This window comes from Pongo pygmaeus, chromosome 7 (assembly GCF_028885625.2).
Source record: "Pongo pygmaeus isolate AG05252 chromosome 7, NHGRI_mPonPyg2-v2.0_pri, whole genome shotgun sequence".
Classification (NCBI taxonomy): domain Eukaryota; kingdom Metazoa; phylum Chordata; class Mammalia; order Primates; family Hominidae; genus Pongo; species Pongo pygmaeus.
This window is the reverse complement of record NC_072380.2, coordinates 144,803,161-144,821,166: the sequence shown is the minus strand read 5'-3', so window position 1 is coordinate 144,821,166 and position 18,006 is coordinate 144,803,161. Positions and strand designations below refer to the sequence as shown.

Genomic DNA, 18,006 nt, shown 5'->3' with positions numbered 1-18,006 from the left:
TTGCTTTTGGTGTTTTAGACATGAAGTCCTTGCCCATGCCTATGTCCTGAATGGTATTGCCTAGGTTTTCTTCTAGGGTTTTTATGGTTTTAGGTCTAACATGTAAGTCTTTAATCCATCTTGAATTGATTTTTGTATAAGGTGTAAGGAAGGGATCCAGTTTCAGCTTTCTACATATGGCTAGCCAGTTTTCCCAGCACCATTTATTAAATAGGGAATCCTTTCCCCATTGCTTGTTTTTCTCAGGTTTGTCAAAGATCAGATGGTTGTAGATAAGTGGCATTATTTCTGAGGGCTGTGTTCTGTTCCATTGGTCTGTATCTCTCTCGTGTTACCAGTACCATGCTGTTTTGGTTACTGTAGCCTTGTAGTATAGTTTGAAGTCAGGTAGCGTGATGCCTCCAGCTTTGTTCTTTTGGCTTAGGATTGACTTGGCGATGCGGGCTCTTTTTTGGTTCCATATGAACTTTAAAGTAGTTTTTTTCCAATTCTGTGAAGAAAGTCACTGGTAGCTTGATGGGGATGGCATTGAATCTATAAATTACCTTGGGCAGTATGGCCATTTTCACGATATTGATTCTTCCTACCCATGAGCATGGAATGTTCTTCCATTTGTTTATATCCTCTTTTACTTTGTTGAGCAGTGGTTTGTAGTTCTCCTTGAAGAGGTCTTTCACATCCCTTGTAAGTTGGATTCCTAGGTATTTTATTCTCTTTGAAGCAATTGTGAATGGGAGTTCACTCATGATTTGGCTCTCTGTTTGTCTGTTATCGGTGTATAAGTATGCTTGTGATTTTTGCACATTGATTTTGTATCCTGAGACTTTGCTGAAGTTGCTTATCAGCTTAAGGAGATTTTGGGCTAAGATGATGGGGTTTTCTAAATATACAATCATGTTATCTGCAAACAGGGACAATTTGACTTCCTCTTTTCCTAACTGAATACCCTTTATTTCCTTCTCCTGCCTGATTGCCCTGGCCAGAACTTCCAACACTATGTTGAATAGGAGTGGTGAGAGAGGGCATCCCTGTCTTGTGCCAGTTTTCAAAGGGAATGCTTCCAGTTTTTCCCCATTCAGTATGATATTGGCTGTGGGTTTCTCATAGATAGCTCTTATTATCTTGAGATACATCCCATCAATACCTAATTTATTGAGAGTTTTTAGCATGAATGGTTGTTGAATTTTATCAAAGGCCTTTTCTGCATCTATTGAGATAATCATATGGTTTTTGTCGCTGGTTCTGCTTATATGCTGGATTATGTTTATTGATTTGCGTATGTTGAAACAGCCTTGCATCCCAGGGATGAAGCCCACATGATCACGGTGGATAAGCTTTTTCATGTGCTGCTGGATTTGGTTTGCCAGTATTTTATTGAGGATTTTTGCATCGATGTTCATCAGGGATATTGGTCTAAAATTCTCTTTTTTTGTTGTGTCTCTGCCAGGCTTTGGTATCAGGATGATGCTGGCCTCATAAAATGAGTTAGGGAGGATTCCCTCTTTTTCTTTTGACTGGAATTGTTTCAAAAGGAATGGTACCAGCTCCTCCTTGTACCGCTGGTAGAATTCGGCTGTGAATCCATCTGGTCCTGGACTTTTTTTGGCTGGTAAGCTATTAACTATTGCCTCGATTTCAGAGCCTGTTATTGATGTATTTAGAGATTCAACTTCTTCCTGGTTTCATCTTGGGAGGGTGTATATGTCAAGGAATTTATCCATTTCTTCTAGATTTTCAAGTTTATTTGCGTAGAGTTGTTTATAGTATTCTCTAACGGTAGTTTGTATTTCTGTGGGATCGGTGGTGATATCCCCTTTATTATTTTTTATTGCGTCTATTTGATTCTTCTCTCTTTTCTTCTGTATTAGTCTTGCTAGCGGTCTATCAATTTTGTTGATCTTTTCAAAAAACCAGCTCCTGGATTCACTGATTTTTTGAAGGGTTTTTTGTGTCTCTATCTCCTTCAGTTCTGCTCTGATCTTAGTTATTTCTTGCCTTCTGCTAGCTTTTGAATGTGTTTGCTGTTGCTTCTCTAGTTCTTTTAATTGTGATGTTAGGGTGTCTATTTTTAGATCTTTCCTGCTTTCTGTTGTGGGCATTTAGTGCCATAAATCTCCCTCTACGCACTGCTTTAAATGTGTCCCAGAGATTCTGGTATGTTGTGTCTTTGTTTTTTGTTGGTTTCAAAGAACATCTTTATTTCTGTCTTCATTTTGTTATGTACCCAGTAGTCATTCAGGAGCAGGTTGTTCAGTTTCCATGTAGTTGAGTGGTTTTGAGTGAGTTTCTTAATCCTGAGTTCTACTTTGATTGCACTGCGGTCTGAGACAGTTTGTTATAATTTCTGTTCTTTTACATTTGCTGAGGAGTGCTTTACTTCCAACTATGTGGTCAATTTTGGAATAAGTGCAGTGTGGTGCTGAGAAGAATGTATATTCTGTTGATTTGGGGTGGAGAGTTCTGTACATGTCTATTAGGTCCGCTTGGTGCAGAGCTGAGTTCAATTCCTGGATATCCTTGTTAACTTTCTGTCTCGTTGGTCCGTCTAATGTTGACAGTGGGGTGTTAAAGTCTCCCAATATTACTGTGTGGGAGTCTAAGTCTCTTTCTAGGTCTCTAAGGACTTGCTTTATGAATCTGGGTGCTCCTGTATTGGGTGCATATATATTTAGGACAGTTAGCTCTTCTTGTTGAATTGATCCCTTTACCATTATGTAATAGCCTTCTTTGTCTCTTTTGATCTTTGTTCATTTAAAGTCTGTTATATCAGAGACTAGGATTGCAACATCTGCCTCTTTTTGTTTTCCATTTGCTTGGTAGATCTTCCTCCATCCCTTTATTTTGAGCCTATGTGTGTCTCTGCACGTGAGATGGGTTTCCTGAATACAGCACACTGATGGGTCTTGACTCTATCAAATTTGCCAGTCTGTGTCTTTTAATTGCAGCATTTAGCCCATTAACATTTAAGGTTAATATTGTCATGTGTGAATTTGATCCTGTCATTATGATGTTAGCTGGTTATTTTGCTCATTAGTAGATGCAGTTTCTTCCTAGCCTGGAAGGTCTTTACAATTTGGCATGTTTTTGCAGTGGCTGGTACCGGTTGTTCCTTTCCATGTTTAGCACTTCCTTCAGGAGCTCTAGTAAGGCAGGCCTGGTGGTGACAAAATCTCTCAGCATTTGCTTGTCTATAAAGTATTTTATTTCTCCTTCACTTATGAAGCTTAGTTTGGCTGGATATGAAATTCTGGGTTGAAAATTCTTTTAAAAATGTTGAATATTGGCCCCCACTCTGTTCTGGCTTGTAGAGTTTCTGCCAAGAGATCAGCTGTTAGTCTGATGGGCTTCCCTTTGTGGGTAACCCGACCTTTCTCTCTGGCTGCCCTTAATATTTTTTCCTTCATTTCAACTTTGGTGAATCTGATAATTATGTCTTGGAGTCGCTCTTCTCCAGGAGTATCTTTGTGGCGTTCTCTGTATTTCCTGAATTTGAATGTTAGCCTGCCTTGCTAGATTGGGGAAGTTCTCCTGGATAATATCCTGCAGAGTGTTTTCCAACTTGGTTCCATTCTCCCTGTCACTTTCAGGTACACCAATCAGATGTAGATTTGGTCTTTTCACATAGTCCCATATTTCTTGGAGGCTTTGTTCGTTTCTTTTTATTCTTTTTTCTCTAAACTTCTCTTCTCGCTTCATTTCATTCATTTGATCTTCCATCACTGATAACCTTTCTTCCAGTTGATCGAATCAGCTACTGAAGCTTATGCATTCGTCACATAGTTCTCGTGCCGTGGTTTTCAGCTCCATTAGGTCCTTTAAGGACTTCCCTGCATTGGTTATTCTAGTTAGCCATTTGTCTAATCTTTTTTCAAGGTTTTTAACTTCTTTGCCATGGGTTCAAACTTCCCCCTTTAGCTCGGAGAAGTTTGATCGTCTGAAGGCTTCTTCTCTCAACTCTTCAAAGTCATTCTCCGTCCAGCTTTCTTCCGTTGCTGGTGAAGAGCTGAGTTCCTCTGGAGGAGGAGAGGCGCTCTGATTTTTAGAATTTTCAGTTTTTCTGCTGTTTTTTTCCCATCTTTGTGGTTTTATCTACCTTTGGTCTTTGATGATGGTGACGTAGAGATGGGGTTTTGGTGTGGATGTCCTTTCTGTTTGTTAGTTTTCCTTCTAACAGTCACGACCCTCAGCTGCAGGTCTGTTGGAGTTTGCCAGAGGTCCACTCCAGACCCTGTTTGCCTGGGTATCAGCAGCAGAGGCCGCAGAACAGTGAATATTGGTGAACAGCAAATGTTGCTGCCTGCAGAAACTTTTAAGGAAGAGCCTAATAGTGAACTCTGTCTGATCCTAGAGTACAACTCTTAATCACATGTTATTCCCTCAAGAAATAAATTTAGCACAAAAGATAGGCTTTAAGTAAAATACTTTCCCTTTACCACAAATGCCTTACTATATTTCAAACTATGTCTATGTAAACCCTTAAGGATATAAATCCTGGTCAAGACTAGCTAGTTTGTTTTATGGAGAGAGGGTGAAATATTACCTAAGAATGATACCTGCACCAATTTTATGGTAAATGGCAACTAAAACACTCAAAGCTATCCAAAGTTTTAATTGTACAATGATAATAAACAGAAATTCCTATTCTAGTATATACTACCATTTCCAGAAATATTATACATGTTTTCCCAAATTGCCAAACCCTGTCATAAAACAATAGTAAAATACTAGACTATAGCTATCCTTTGTTTTACTTGGGGATAGGTTCCAGCCCCACCCCATACCAAAATCTGCACACACTCAAGTCCAGCAGTTGGCCCTGCGAGGAAAAAAACCAGCCCCCATATACGTGGGGTTTTGAATCCAACAAATAATAGATTTTTGATCTGCATTTTGTTGGAAAAAAAAAATCTATACTATAAGTGGACCTGCACAGTTGAAACTCATGTTATTCAAGGGTCAGTTATATATAAGACTTTCTGATATCCACATAAAGTGACAAGAAAGGAAAGTCCCTTAGTCTAAACTCCACAAGAAGGTAAGCACCTGGAAAGGCGAGTGCACACTGAGGCCAGCAGCAGTCCCAGGCAAATCTTCAGCTCTCCAGTGCCCAAAGCTACTCATTTAAATGGTTGTATACATAGGAGACTAGATATAAAGCGTAGGGCCCATCCAGGAAAGGAAGGCTATGAGATCAGAAATACCTGTGACAATTCGGAACCCCTAAAAGACAACACCCTCAGTGAATCGGGGATAGCAGGAGACTGTCAAGAAGCTTGTCTGTGTTGGCCTTGGCTCTGAGGGGAACCATGATAGAATGATTTAGTTATTTCTATTAGATCTATCTTTTCATCTCGGCAAATAAGAAAATAAGTAGCAAATGAAAATGAATGAGACAAAAGAGCTAAATTAAGAGCAATGATTTATATCCTACAGCTTCCCACATCTGTTTGATAATGTGCTTATCCATATAGAACCAAAATTACTTATATAAATACAGTAAATAGTTAATCAAACCTTACCTGAATGGAATACATTATAATTTTAAAGCAGTGAACTGCAAATTCATTGGGATCCCACAGTTTGTGATGATCTAAATGCCTGCAAATAACAAAAATTACTTTAAAATTCTCTATTTTACTATACTTTCTTCCTCTAGAAACCTCAACAATAGGAAAACCTTAATAGTGAGAATATTACCTAAAAGAAAAGCAAGATTTCAATTTAATTCTTAATTAATGAACTTCATGAAATATATATTGCAATTGAAGCTATTTCTAAAGCAATGCTGTGGACCAGAAGTAGTTTCATGAACATTTAATCAAATATTTATTGATTCCCTGTTTTTTTTAATGTTGTGATTTATTAATTTACTTCTCTCAAAGGGTAATTTTAACTAACAAGTAAATCTGAACGAAAGAGGGTGAATGAAGGACAAATACAAGGCTGGAAAACACCAGGGGAAGAGCCTTAGATTATATTCACAGATTGCCAGATCTACTTCTCACCTACTGTATCAAAATTAAATTTTAAAAATTGTCCTTCCATATCGAAACCAGCTTTATTATAACTATCATTTGTTGAAAATATACTTTATGCTAGGCATATATTATCAACCTTAATGGTTAATCTAGACCATGTGTTCGGGAATAAAATGATCAGAATTTGAATTCTGACTTCATTTTCTACCTATATGTCCTTGTCCATGAGTGAGTTACCTGACTTCTTTAAGGGTCAGTTCTCTGACCTGGAAAATGGGGATAATAACAACATCCATTTCATAGGGTAAAAGGATTAAGTAAGATAAAGTATATAAGGTTATTAGCATAGTCACAGGGCGCAGCCAGCACTTGGTAAGTGGTAGCTTCTATTTTAATATATAAATAAACCATTTAATGCATACATTCAAAACTCTTCAAAGGTGAAAAAATTGGAGCTCAGACAGGTTGAATGAGTTTTTCAAGTTCATACAACTAATAAACAGCACATCCTGATATGACCTATATTAACATCTGTGCTGCTTCTTATAACTTTCATTTCCTTGAGAGTAATAATTACTTTTTGGGTCATTAAAAATGGAAATGGTCCAAAAAAAAAAAAAAGACCTGAAATCCCTCCTGAATCATCGTAGTTATTAAGGTCTACTATGTGTTACATACTATGCTCTAGGCTCTATACATTCGAAGAAGCATTTGAACATGGCTACCTGTTCTAAAGAAGCCTGAATGAAGAGTAGAAGGCAGAAATGAAACCCACCAATTAAAATAAAGTGGACAGAAGCAGTGATAGAAACACATTCAGAGAATTTATAGAACAAAATGCAGAAAACAAATGCACAGTTAACCTGAATCTGATAAATTGGGTAGTTTGTCTTATAATTGAGGCAAATTCTTCCATCTTCACTCTCAGAAGATATAAAATAAATCTTTAATGCTAATATGACCTGTATTATCGTGATCTTATGGATTCTTACCCAATAGTCAAGTTAAATATCGTCCAATACAATATTTATCTGCTAAGAGGAAGAAAAATAAACTTTATTTACCACTTCAAGCATGCTACCAATTACTTATAGTTCGCATATGTACTTGTCAAGAATTTTATTACAGTAACCTGCTAACATACTGGCCTTGGCTCAAATGTGTCCTATATAGCCCTATCTGATTAACTTTCTCAAAGGGAAATTCTAGCCACTTTATACTTTTGAGCTAAGGTCTCCACTAATTATCTATAAACTTAAATATAAAATTTTAATATCTCTACAGTATAGCCTAAATGTTTTCCCTCTTATCTCACCATAACCCCTAAACTATATCCAACACTCCAGCCAACAATATCAGTGTCTTGTGCTCACTGTTGATTAAAAATATGATATTCAAAATTTCTTTTAAATCATCTATTATTTTCTTTACTCGATCAAATAATAATTGAAATTAAATTAAATAATTAAATTAAATAATAATTGAAGTAGGTCAATTCAATGTCAAACAAAAGCATTCTTTACAAATAAAATACAATTTCCAGAGCAGTTTTTCATAACTACCTTCATCTACATTAAAAGATACTGGCCCTGGCAGGGTGCTGTGGCTCACGCCTGTAATCCCAGCACTATGGGAGGCCAAGGCAGGCGGATCACCTGAGGTTGGGAGCTCGAGACCAGCCTGAACAACATGGCGAAACCTCATCTCTACTAAAAATACAAAATTAGCCAGGCATGGTGGCACATGCCTATAATCCGAGTTACTCGGGAGGCTGAGGCAGGAGAATCGCTGGAACCCAGGAGGCAGAGGTTGTGGTGAACCAAGATCATGCCATTGCACTCCAGCCTGGGCAACAACAGCGAACTTTGTCTCAAAAAAAAAAAAAAAAAAAAAAAAAGACACTGGCCCTAAATTCTCAAATTAGACATGAATTATTTGTTTTGAACTGCTAGAGCACTTTTTGTCCTTTTCTCGTAATCCATATATTATTTTATAAATATTATGCATGTCAATCACCCATCCAATTTGTTATTAATGCATATATTCCCAAAATATCTGGCACCTCACTTGCAGAGGGCATTTAATATTTAATTAACTAAATGGCTAATGTGTAATCACATATTTACTTAAGATTAATTTAATTAATTAACTAATACATGATCAGAAATTTTAAGTTCTATGTAGAAAAAAATATAACTCAGTTCAAGTTATTCAACTCAAGTACAACTTATTTGGTAAATTCTTTCTTCCAAGCTAGCTCTCTAGATTTTTAAGGCCTTATAGATTAGTTCTAAGAGTATTAAGATAAAAAATGGAATTCTGACGTTAAGTCAGCACGTCTAGATATTAAAAAAATAAATTTGCCCTTAGTATATTTGGCGTAATTCTGATTAATTTTTAGTAGCATTTCCATAAGCTTACGGAGCCTTTAAACAGTAGATCTCAATATTTTGGAGGTGGGAGGAAACATAGATCCCTTTGAAAATCTAATGATTCTCTAATTTTTAATATAATTTTGTGATTTATAGATTCTTGTAACTAAGGCTCAACTTTGAACCCTAGGCTAAGAACATCCATCTGTCCTAAATAAAGAATTCTGGATGTTACATTTAGAATATCGTACATATTCTATAAAGCCACTATTACAGTCAGAAGGAGAAAAGGACAAGGTGAATTTTAACAAAAGAAAGACTAGCAAAAATGTCTAGAAATTACACAGAATATTATATAGTAGATCTATCATCTGGTGATTGAGTCAGAAACACAAAGGCTTGACAAGGCTTGAGAGACCATATCTATGTGGAGAAACTCAAAGCTCATTAACGTATTTTGCCTGGAGGAGAGCATGAAAGTACCAACAAGATATTTAATATTCTTGCTCTGATTAATCACTATGTAAAAAATGAATTCACTCAGAGATGTGAATGTCATCTAAGGCAGCCCAGCCATGGCAAAAAGACAGCCAATAAATAGAAGCCAGGGACCAGGAAAAACTGACCATGAAAGTTAGTAGAACAAGACACATCATACTTAGACACTGTTTGTTTAAATATTTCACTGCACGTATGCATTTCAAAGTCTGTAAGCAGATATTCAAGTTAATGCACATGATATTAAACACCTTATTACACTTCATACTTAAAGGGAAAAAGCTAATTAAGTAATTGAACCACTATTCAAACATACCATGCATGACTCAGTCCTGTACTACTTCCACAATGTTACACTGGTTCCATTAATAACCCACTCAGGCAAGTAAAAAAGTAGTTTTCCTCTATAAATAAGTTAACACAGAATTAATACAGCAAAATCACAAATAACCAGGAAAACACAAACTACTTACGCAAAAACTGGTCTAACAGCATTATTCATATTCCCAAAAGTTGCTCGACCCAGCAGTTCTCTGAAACAGTTTTCAGCCAGCACAGCAGGATTCTCTTCTTTGTCAGTTGCAGAAGGAGAAGAAGGAGGGGCTATGCGACTAAAAAAGAATGAGAAATAAAGAAAAACACAAGAATTTTAATATTAGTTCTAATAAACAAAATATACTTTACTTTTTAGAAATGTTAAAATGGCATTTTCTTTTTATCCTCGAGAAAATATATAGCTTAATTCTAATTTCATGAATTTAACATCACCAAAATGAATCATACACTCTTTCAAATTGAAGAAATAAACTTGGCTGTGCAAATTGTTTCTAGCTAACAGAATGTCTTTTATATATAACTAAAATACTCAGCAGCTTGCTATTCACTTTCATTCAACTCTTCTGTATTTATAGCAAAATCTTAGTAAGAACACAGGGCCCAGAGACCATCTTTAGGTATCCTTAATTTAACTGTAAATGGGCAAAAATAAAGTGAAAAACTATGACCTAGCCTGTAAATAAAAAATAAAATTTAAAAGCTAATTAGAATATCTGTATACGTAGCTGTCTTCAGCAGACAATATTCTGTTCATATCCTGAAACATTATTTTAGGCTAATGAATTTATGAATAATAATTCTAAAAATGTATATGTGGTACAGGGATTATATCATGAAAAAATGTAATTTCTTAAGAATTGACAACCAATGAGCTTTGTTTCTTGTATATTACTTATGCTAATCCCAGACCTCAAGAGCCATAATTATGGAAAATGGGTTCCCAACTAGCTAGTGATCCTTTAAATAGTAAATATTTTAGATAAGGAAACTTTCACCTCACCTACAGTGCCAAGAATAGGAAAAATACAGATAGTGCTAAAATACATCAAGTTTCACACTTTAGGAAAGGTTCCCAAAGCTGGAGACAGTCACATCTAAGGAATTAAGCATGAATCCTTTCTGTAATTAGTGTAAATTAACATGAACGTGTGTTACCATAGAGTTATCAATTACATCTCATTTCTAGACTACTTTTATGTTGCTATTACACATATAATCACTAAAATAATAAATAAAATTTAAATTTAGAACTACAGAATTGAATCACTTTTAAATTTGATTCAAATTTTCCTCTTCAAACTGCAAGAATCAGGAAAGTCAGGATAATAAGCCATTGGAGAATACTGCTTCTGAAATATTAATTTATTATTTATATTAAATAATTAAAATATTATTTATAATAAATATTTCACTATTCATTTATTATTAACTTATTATCTCTGTGTATGGCAACAGAAATGTGGGGGATAAGCATGCTTCTAGTATTTGAAAAAGTAGAATAAAGTACAGAATTCTAACTGCAAGTGAATGTTGTAGAGGAAAAAGAAAAAATAAGCATATCTCCCAAAACAATATTCAATTCCAAAACATCTTAGGACAAATCAAATATGAACAGTCTCTAACCATTTGTTGAAAAAATAAAATACAGTGTGGGTAGCTATTATTATCATTATTATTTTGGTTAGTTCTAACTCCCTGTGCAAAAGTATGCTGGATCTTTTAGATTAACAAAAGTAGAGCTGTAATTTCTGTTTCTCACATTTGCAACTTTAAGTAGTATTCATTAAAACAGCAATTTGGATATTCAATAGGTGGTGGCAAATAAACTGTAAACTTATTCTAAAAGAAAATAAAGGCTTAAGTGTATGAATAATAATCTGTAGTCTACTAAGCCTAATGTGATCACTACGGACTAAAAATGTTTTCAGAAAGGTACATATTTTTAAACTCACTTAACTTTATAAGACTACTGTTTACAGAGTACTAAAGACAAAACATTCTTATCCTAGCAAACATACATACATATATATAAAAGTAACACAGTCTCAACACTAATATCTCTTTAAATACCTGTCAACTTCTTCTATCTTTTGCATGTTAAACAGGAGGGATGGAACAATCTTATCCATATGCTGAGGTTCCCAAATGGTGGCCCGAAGTTCATCGTTAACTGTTTTGCGAACCACACCTTGAATACCTCTAATTCCAGCAATTCGTATCCTATAAAAAAAAAGGAAGAAAATGAGCCATAAAAAAATTATTTAAACAAGTCTGTTTGCCTAGCTAAGAGAATGGATATCAAGTAAATACTGTTATCTTATCAGTATCTTAAAATAACACACAAGTCTAAGAAAGTAAATCTCAAAAATTTAAGAGACACAGAGATGTGCCCCAAAAAGGCTTACTTTAAATATCATGTTCTTAAAATCAGCATTTAAAAAGTTAAAAGGACTATAAAATACAGAAATATCTATTTTTCAATTTTAAAAAATCAACAGCATAGGTTTTCTTAAAATGATAATGATACTCCATTTCTCACCTAGAAGTCTTAAGAGCTGAGTGAAAACAGGATTTCACTGTTCTGAACACCCTTCATGCTTCTTCAGACTTCTCTCACTGTTCCTCCCTAACAGCCCTTCAACTCCCTTTGACCACCTAGATAGAACACTAAGCTGGTTCCTTTAAAAGGTATTACAAATAAGAACTATCGAAATGGAGCAGAGATAACCTCAGCAATATATAAACAAATATGTCTATAAACACATATACATTATCATATAATAATCTGATAACGTGACTTAAAATGTATCAATACAGTAGTGAGAGAATGCTGCCTTATCCTCCCATCTCAGATCAGAGCACCAAACCTCCTCAAGCTCTTCCTTACACTTCCTTAAAAAAGCAAAAGAAAATAAAAATCTATAGGTTCAAGAACGAGAAGAAAAGTGACTAGAAAACAGTTTCTAAAAACTGCAAAAGAACAAAGTCTCAAGCAGAGCTAACTTGGCGGCCCAATTAGTCTCTAAACATTTTCCTTCTGGTCAAATATGATGGCTATTTACTTTCTTTCTTTCTACTATCTAAAATACTCACCAATTAGTTATTTATTCAGTTTACCTAGCATTGTCTTCTAAAAACTGTATACAGGTTTAAAGAATAGAAGATATGGGGAGGGAGGTGACATTGCTTTACATCTCCATGGCAAAATAATGCAGGCATTCAGGAGTAGCAGATGGAGAATGGGAGGTGGCAGTAATATGATACTGAACAGGTGAGAAAAATGAATTGGAAGACATAAAGGCAAATTTTGCCTATTTCAAAGCCGTGTCTATACATGCTGCTTTTTAAAACATAAAGAAGTCTTTAAAGATTCTTGTGCAGCTATCACAGTGGGCAAACCTAACATTCCTACAAAAGGTGCCTGCTTTACATACCTGCTGCTACACCTTGGGTGATGAGAAAGCCAAGCACAAGGTGGCATAGAGCACATTAACAAACAAGATGAAACTTTTATCATGCCTTGTGAGACAGCAGCCTAAATGGTGCAGCAGCAGCTAGTGGTGCCCTTGTTCAAGGTTAAAGGGCAGTGTTGGTGGTAACTACCAATAGCTACTATAGCTACACAGCTTCATCCAATTCAGATCTAACATCTAGACTAATCAGTACATTCCAGCCGTGACCCCCCAAAACGAATTCTACAGTTTCCCCATCAGTAAAATAGAACAACTGTCGCATCTACAGCATAGAAATGTTGAACAATTTAAATGAGTTAATTCATGTAAAGTGGTTAAACAATAACTGGCACACAGAAAGCATTCAGTGTTAGCTGTTCCTGTTTGTTGCTAACCACGATGAGGATGATGACAATGATGGTGGTGGTGGTGGTAATTTCTACCACAGCTGAAGTTTCTTCAGAAAATTAGAGTTAAAGATTGTGATGCATGACTCTACAAGTGGGAGCCAGTTCTTCAAGGAAAATAAGAAAATCCTAACATTTACCAGCCCCATCTCCTACTGTCCATGTCCCCTGGAGTCCTACTTGGTAAGAGCTTGGTAAAAAAATAAAGGGACTGATGATTTATCTAAGTTAGAACTTAAAAGAGAATATAAATATACTTAAAGAAAATCAAAAGGGCTTTTATTTAAGTTAAAGCAGAAATAATCAAACTAAGTATTTTATATTAAATAGCATTTTAATTTACTCATTTGTTTTACAGGAATTCAAATAAAATATTGGCATTATGGAACTTCAAATGTGATATAATATTGGAAAGACCTAGAGTTAGCAAATTATACTATAAGTCCTTTCATTGGTTTATAGAAAATGTCAAAGTTTCTTTTTTGGAAGCAGTAATGAAGAACAGGTAAAAAACATATTCAAAAGACAAGATATTTCACTAGGGGATGATAAATACTTAGAAAAACATACTACATTCCAGAGATTTTCTATATTTTGAAAGAAAGCAAAAATGTTAAAATCTTGAAAAAATTGCCATTTTCTTTAGCTAATCTTTGTATCTTTTTGCCCCATTAAAAACTTATTATCAGCCTCTGAAGACAGAGAATAGTCTCATAAACATTTAAAAGATATCCTTTAGAGAGAGAAAAAAGAATTTTCCTGGTGATGGAGATAAATAGAAAACTAATTATTGTAAGGTAATTCTAGTATTTTTTACCTCTGAGAAGGCTTTACACTTCATAATAAAGGACTCTAAATGGCCTATACTCTACTGAGCAAAAATCATACCAGCAGCATCACAGACAAAAACAAATCTTATACCTGAAAACAACTATTTAATCACCTTTAAGCTTTCTTTCTCCAAGTTAAAATAATATTTATACATGTTTTTGTTTCATGTAAACCAGCACTGTAGCTTGCATACTTTAACTAAAACCTAGTTATATTTCTGTACATTCCTTTATTTATTTTAAAATAAAAGTAAAAATTATAAAGCATGCTATATCTTGATTATCAACTGCCCACAGTAACTCTAAATCCTGGTTGATTTCTTGATTTTTAGGTGTAAGACAGTAATGCTCAAATTACTTTCTACATTTCCTAAAGTCATTTTGACTTTAATTCTTAACTTTAAAGTTTCTCATTTCTGTATTTCTCATTCTATCAACCTATAGTTGAGTTTACAAAATATTTGATTCCAGATTTTTAGTAGGATATATCTAGAAGAAATGTTTAAAAATGTCCAAGACAGTTGTCATGACAACCTCAGATGGATAGTGATTCAGTAATATACATTCATCCAATTTATCTACTTATTCACTCAAAAAGTACTAACTGAGAGCCTACTATGTACCAGGCACTATTCAAAGTATTAGCGATACTGCAGTCCTCAAACCAAAGTCCTCACCCTCCTGGAATTTATATTCCATAGAGGAGCAAGAAACAAGGAGATATATGATAAGAAGATAAAGATAACTAGGGGTAGAATGAGAGGGGTGACATTTAATAAAGGGTGGCTGGGGAGGGTTCTTGTGATAAGGTGTCATTTGAGCAGAAATCTGAACAAAGTGAGGTAGCAAGCCATGTGGGCATCTAGGGAATTGTTCTGTGCACAAAGACCAATGTGTCCAAAGGGCCTGAGGAGAGGTGTGACTAAAGTGTTCAAGAAATGGCAAGGAGATCCACATGGCAGGATTAGAGTGAAAGTAGGAAGAAATGATAGAAGGACAGGATCTGACAGAGTAAGCAGAGCATGAAGAGACATTCTAGGCTACAGTGAAGACTGCATTTTAGTGAGCTGGAAAACCATTCTCATTTTGCTACTTCAGTCAGTAATTATAGCTTCTAAGAGCAATGGAAAGCCGTATTTCAGCCATATTCTTGTTTCCTCTGGTAAACATTATGTAACATATAAACACAGTATTAATCTCCAAATTACTTACTATAGATCATAAAGTAAAATAATACATACTCTGTTCGTATTTCTGGATCACTATGACAGGAATGGCACATGGCACTGAATCGAGACACAAAAAAGTCATAACGTCTGTGATAGGATGGTGTGTCTTCTTCAATATTTGCAAATTTGACGAACTAAAAAACACAAATAATTTAATATATATCACCGTCTTCAAAAGTGTGGGCGAAATACATTTAATTTCATACACTGTCATATTAACAAGCAATATAAAAATAAGTAACAAACAAAACATCAAATACGACATTAATACAGAAGAAACTTTCTTTTCTTGAGATAGGGTCTTGCTCTGTTGCCCAGGCTGCAGTGCAGTAGTGTGATCATAGCTCACTGAGCCTTGAATTCCTAGGCTCAAGTGATCCTCCCGCCTCAGCCTCCCAAGGCGTCAGGACTACAGGCACGCACCACCAAACCTGTCTAATTTTTTGATTTAATTTTATTTTTGTAACAATGGGAGTCTTGCCAGGTTGCCCAGGCTGCTCTTGAACTCCTGGCCTCAAATGATCCTCCTGCTTTGGCCTCCCAAAGCACCCAGATTACAGGCATGAACCACTGCACCAACCCAAAAGAAACTTCTTAATAACAAACTTTTAGAAAACAAGAGGAAGAAAAAAGAAGAAACATAATGTGTGCTTTCCCTAAATCTTAATCCATAATAATGACAGTGTATTTATCATTGCACAAACAACACAAGCTTTGTACTAAGAAAGGCCTAAGATTGAATCCCCCTATTATATACAGCATTACTTCACTGTCTTTGAACAAGTTATTTAGCTGTAATTCCTCATCTATAAAATGAAAATAATATTTCTAAGCTTGAAGGGTTGAGAATCATGACATAATTAATATATGTAAAATATCTAGCATATACTGTATTATTTATTTTAAAACACATGAACCAATGTTGCATAGTGTTAACATGTATTACCATTATGTATTATTTATAACAAAAATTATATATTATCATTTATTGATATTAATATTTTTCTTTCTTCAATCAGTAGGTATACAGCTATACTATATTATGCTCCACACTTTTCTATATTTGAAACACTTTACAATAAGAAAGAGGTAAAAATAAAAAGTATCTAGCACAATTTCTGAAACAAAGGAGAACCGAAATACATTGCATCTATTACTGTCATACTGAGTTGGCATTAGCATGAAGAGGAAAATGTCAACAAATTAAACTGTACGAACACCATTAATAAATTTTAAATTAGTACTGGTCATGTTTGACAACATAAGGCACTCAGCACCACTAAGAAAATTAGACCACCAGGAAACACTAGATAATTAATGTTGGTCAAGATAACATGGCATTTCATTTAATAAAATTCACTCAAATTAAGGTAGGTAACTGGGGAATTTGGTCTTTTGCCCAAATCACTCACTAAAACAATCTAATGGCATTGCTGGGTGAAAGTAAAGAAATTTCTGGAAATGTATACTAAAATTCTCCCCCTAGCTAGTAAGCTACTTTCCCAAAACGTTCCTCACCTAATGTAAACAAAACAAGAGAAGCCTAAGTAGCTACCTTGCCTGAAACTAAGCTTGTCACATCATCGAAATGCATTTGGAACTACCCAATATATTCCTGCTGAAGTAAGTGATAAAAATCATATTAAGAGTTTTGAATGAGGGTTTATTTAACGCTCTTGCTACCAGTAATAACTAACAGTGCCATGCACTCTTTCAAGAGCATCATATATGTCAACTCATGTCACACAACAATCCTGCGAGATTGGTATTCTCATTCTCCTCATTTCACAGATGATAAACCGAGGCAAGGAGAGAATAAATAACTTGCTCAACGTATACAGCTAGAAAGCGGTACAGGCGTAGTTCAAACTGGGGTAGTCAGACTTTGGAATCCACACTGTCAGCACCTCGCATACTTCCTCTTCCTATACCAGAAAATAATTATCCATAAACAATAGCAGGTAATATATGATTTTTTTTAATTAAAACTCTGAATGGAAACATACAGTATTCATGTAGGTTGAATGCCTTAAAGTTTCTCAGAGAAGTTGGAACTGAAAGACTGAAGGTGATACAATGAAACTAAAGACAAGAGAAGAAATATTATCACTATTTTCTTTTTAAAGTAGGTATGCTTTCCCCAAACTTATTTTAAGGGACAATGGTTTAAGACAGAAGAAAATGAATATGGTGAGCAGAAATAGTTCAGAAACAGTCTAAAAAAGAATAAACATACAAACCCTTAACTTTTATGGTAAATTTATTTTTAAAAGACTGCCAAGACCATTCCAAGGGAAAGAACAGCCTTTTCAACGGATAGTAATGGCATAGTTAAATATCCACACGCAAAATGTGGATAAAGCTGAATGCTGAATTCACATCACATACAAAAGCTAACTCAAAATGGATTATTAAATACAAACTTAAACTGTAAAACTCTTAGAAGAAACTATAGGAGTAAACCTTTCTGATCTTGGATTAGGCAATAGTTTCTTAAATATGAAACTGAAAGCATACCCGCCCACCACCCCCCAAACACACATTACACACCAACAACAAAAGGGGAAAAAAAAAGGAACTGGACTTCATCAAAATCAAAACTTTAGTGACTCAAAGCATACCATGAAGAAAGTGAAAAGACAAAACCATAGAAATGGAGAAGATATCTGCAAATCATATATCTGATAAAGTACTCCTATCAAGAATATATAAAGAACTTTTACAACTCAACAATAAAAAGACAATTGAAAAAAGGAGGGAAAGGATTTGAATAGACATTTCTCCAAAGAAAATATACCCAACAGTCAACGAGCACGTGCAGAGTTTTACCATTAATCATTAGGGAAATGAAAATCAAAACCACAATGAGATACCACTTCAGACCCTCTAGGATGGTTAAAATAA

The 18,006-nt window shown here is 35.0% G+C and overlaps 1 protein-coding gene across 3 annotated transcripts in view; it reads right to left on the bottom strand.

Moving 5' to 3' along the window:
* Positions 1–18,006, bottom strand: part of EFR3A (EFR3 homolog A) — a 109,651-nt gene that overhangs the window by 48,305 nt on the left and 43,340 nt on the right. For all 3 annotated transcript variants that reach the window (XM_054498090.2, XM_054498091.2, XM_054498092.2), the window contains 4 exons: positions 15,115–15,236; positions 11,255–11,404; positions 9,322–9,459; positions 5,520–5,598 (listed from right to left, as the gene is read on the bottom strand). In XM_054498090.2, coding sequence (XP_054354065.1) covers positions 5,520–5,598; positions 9,322–9,459; positions 11,255–11,404; positions 15,115–15,236 — 489 coding nt within the window. The remainder of the gene's footprint in view (positions 1–5,519; positions 5,599–9,321; positions 9,460–11,254; positions 11,405–15,114; positions 15,237–18,006) is intronic.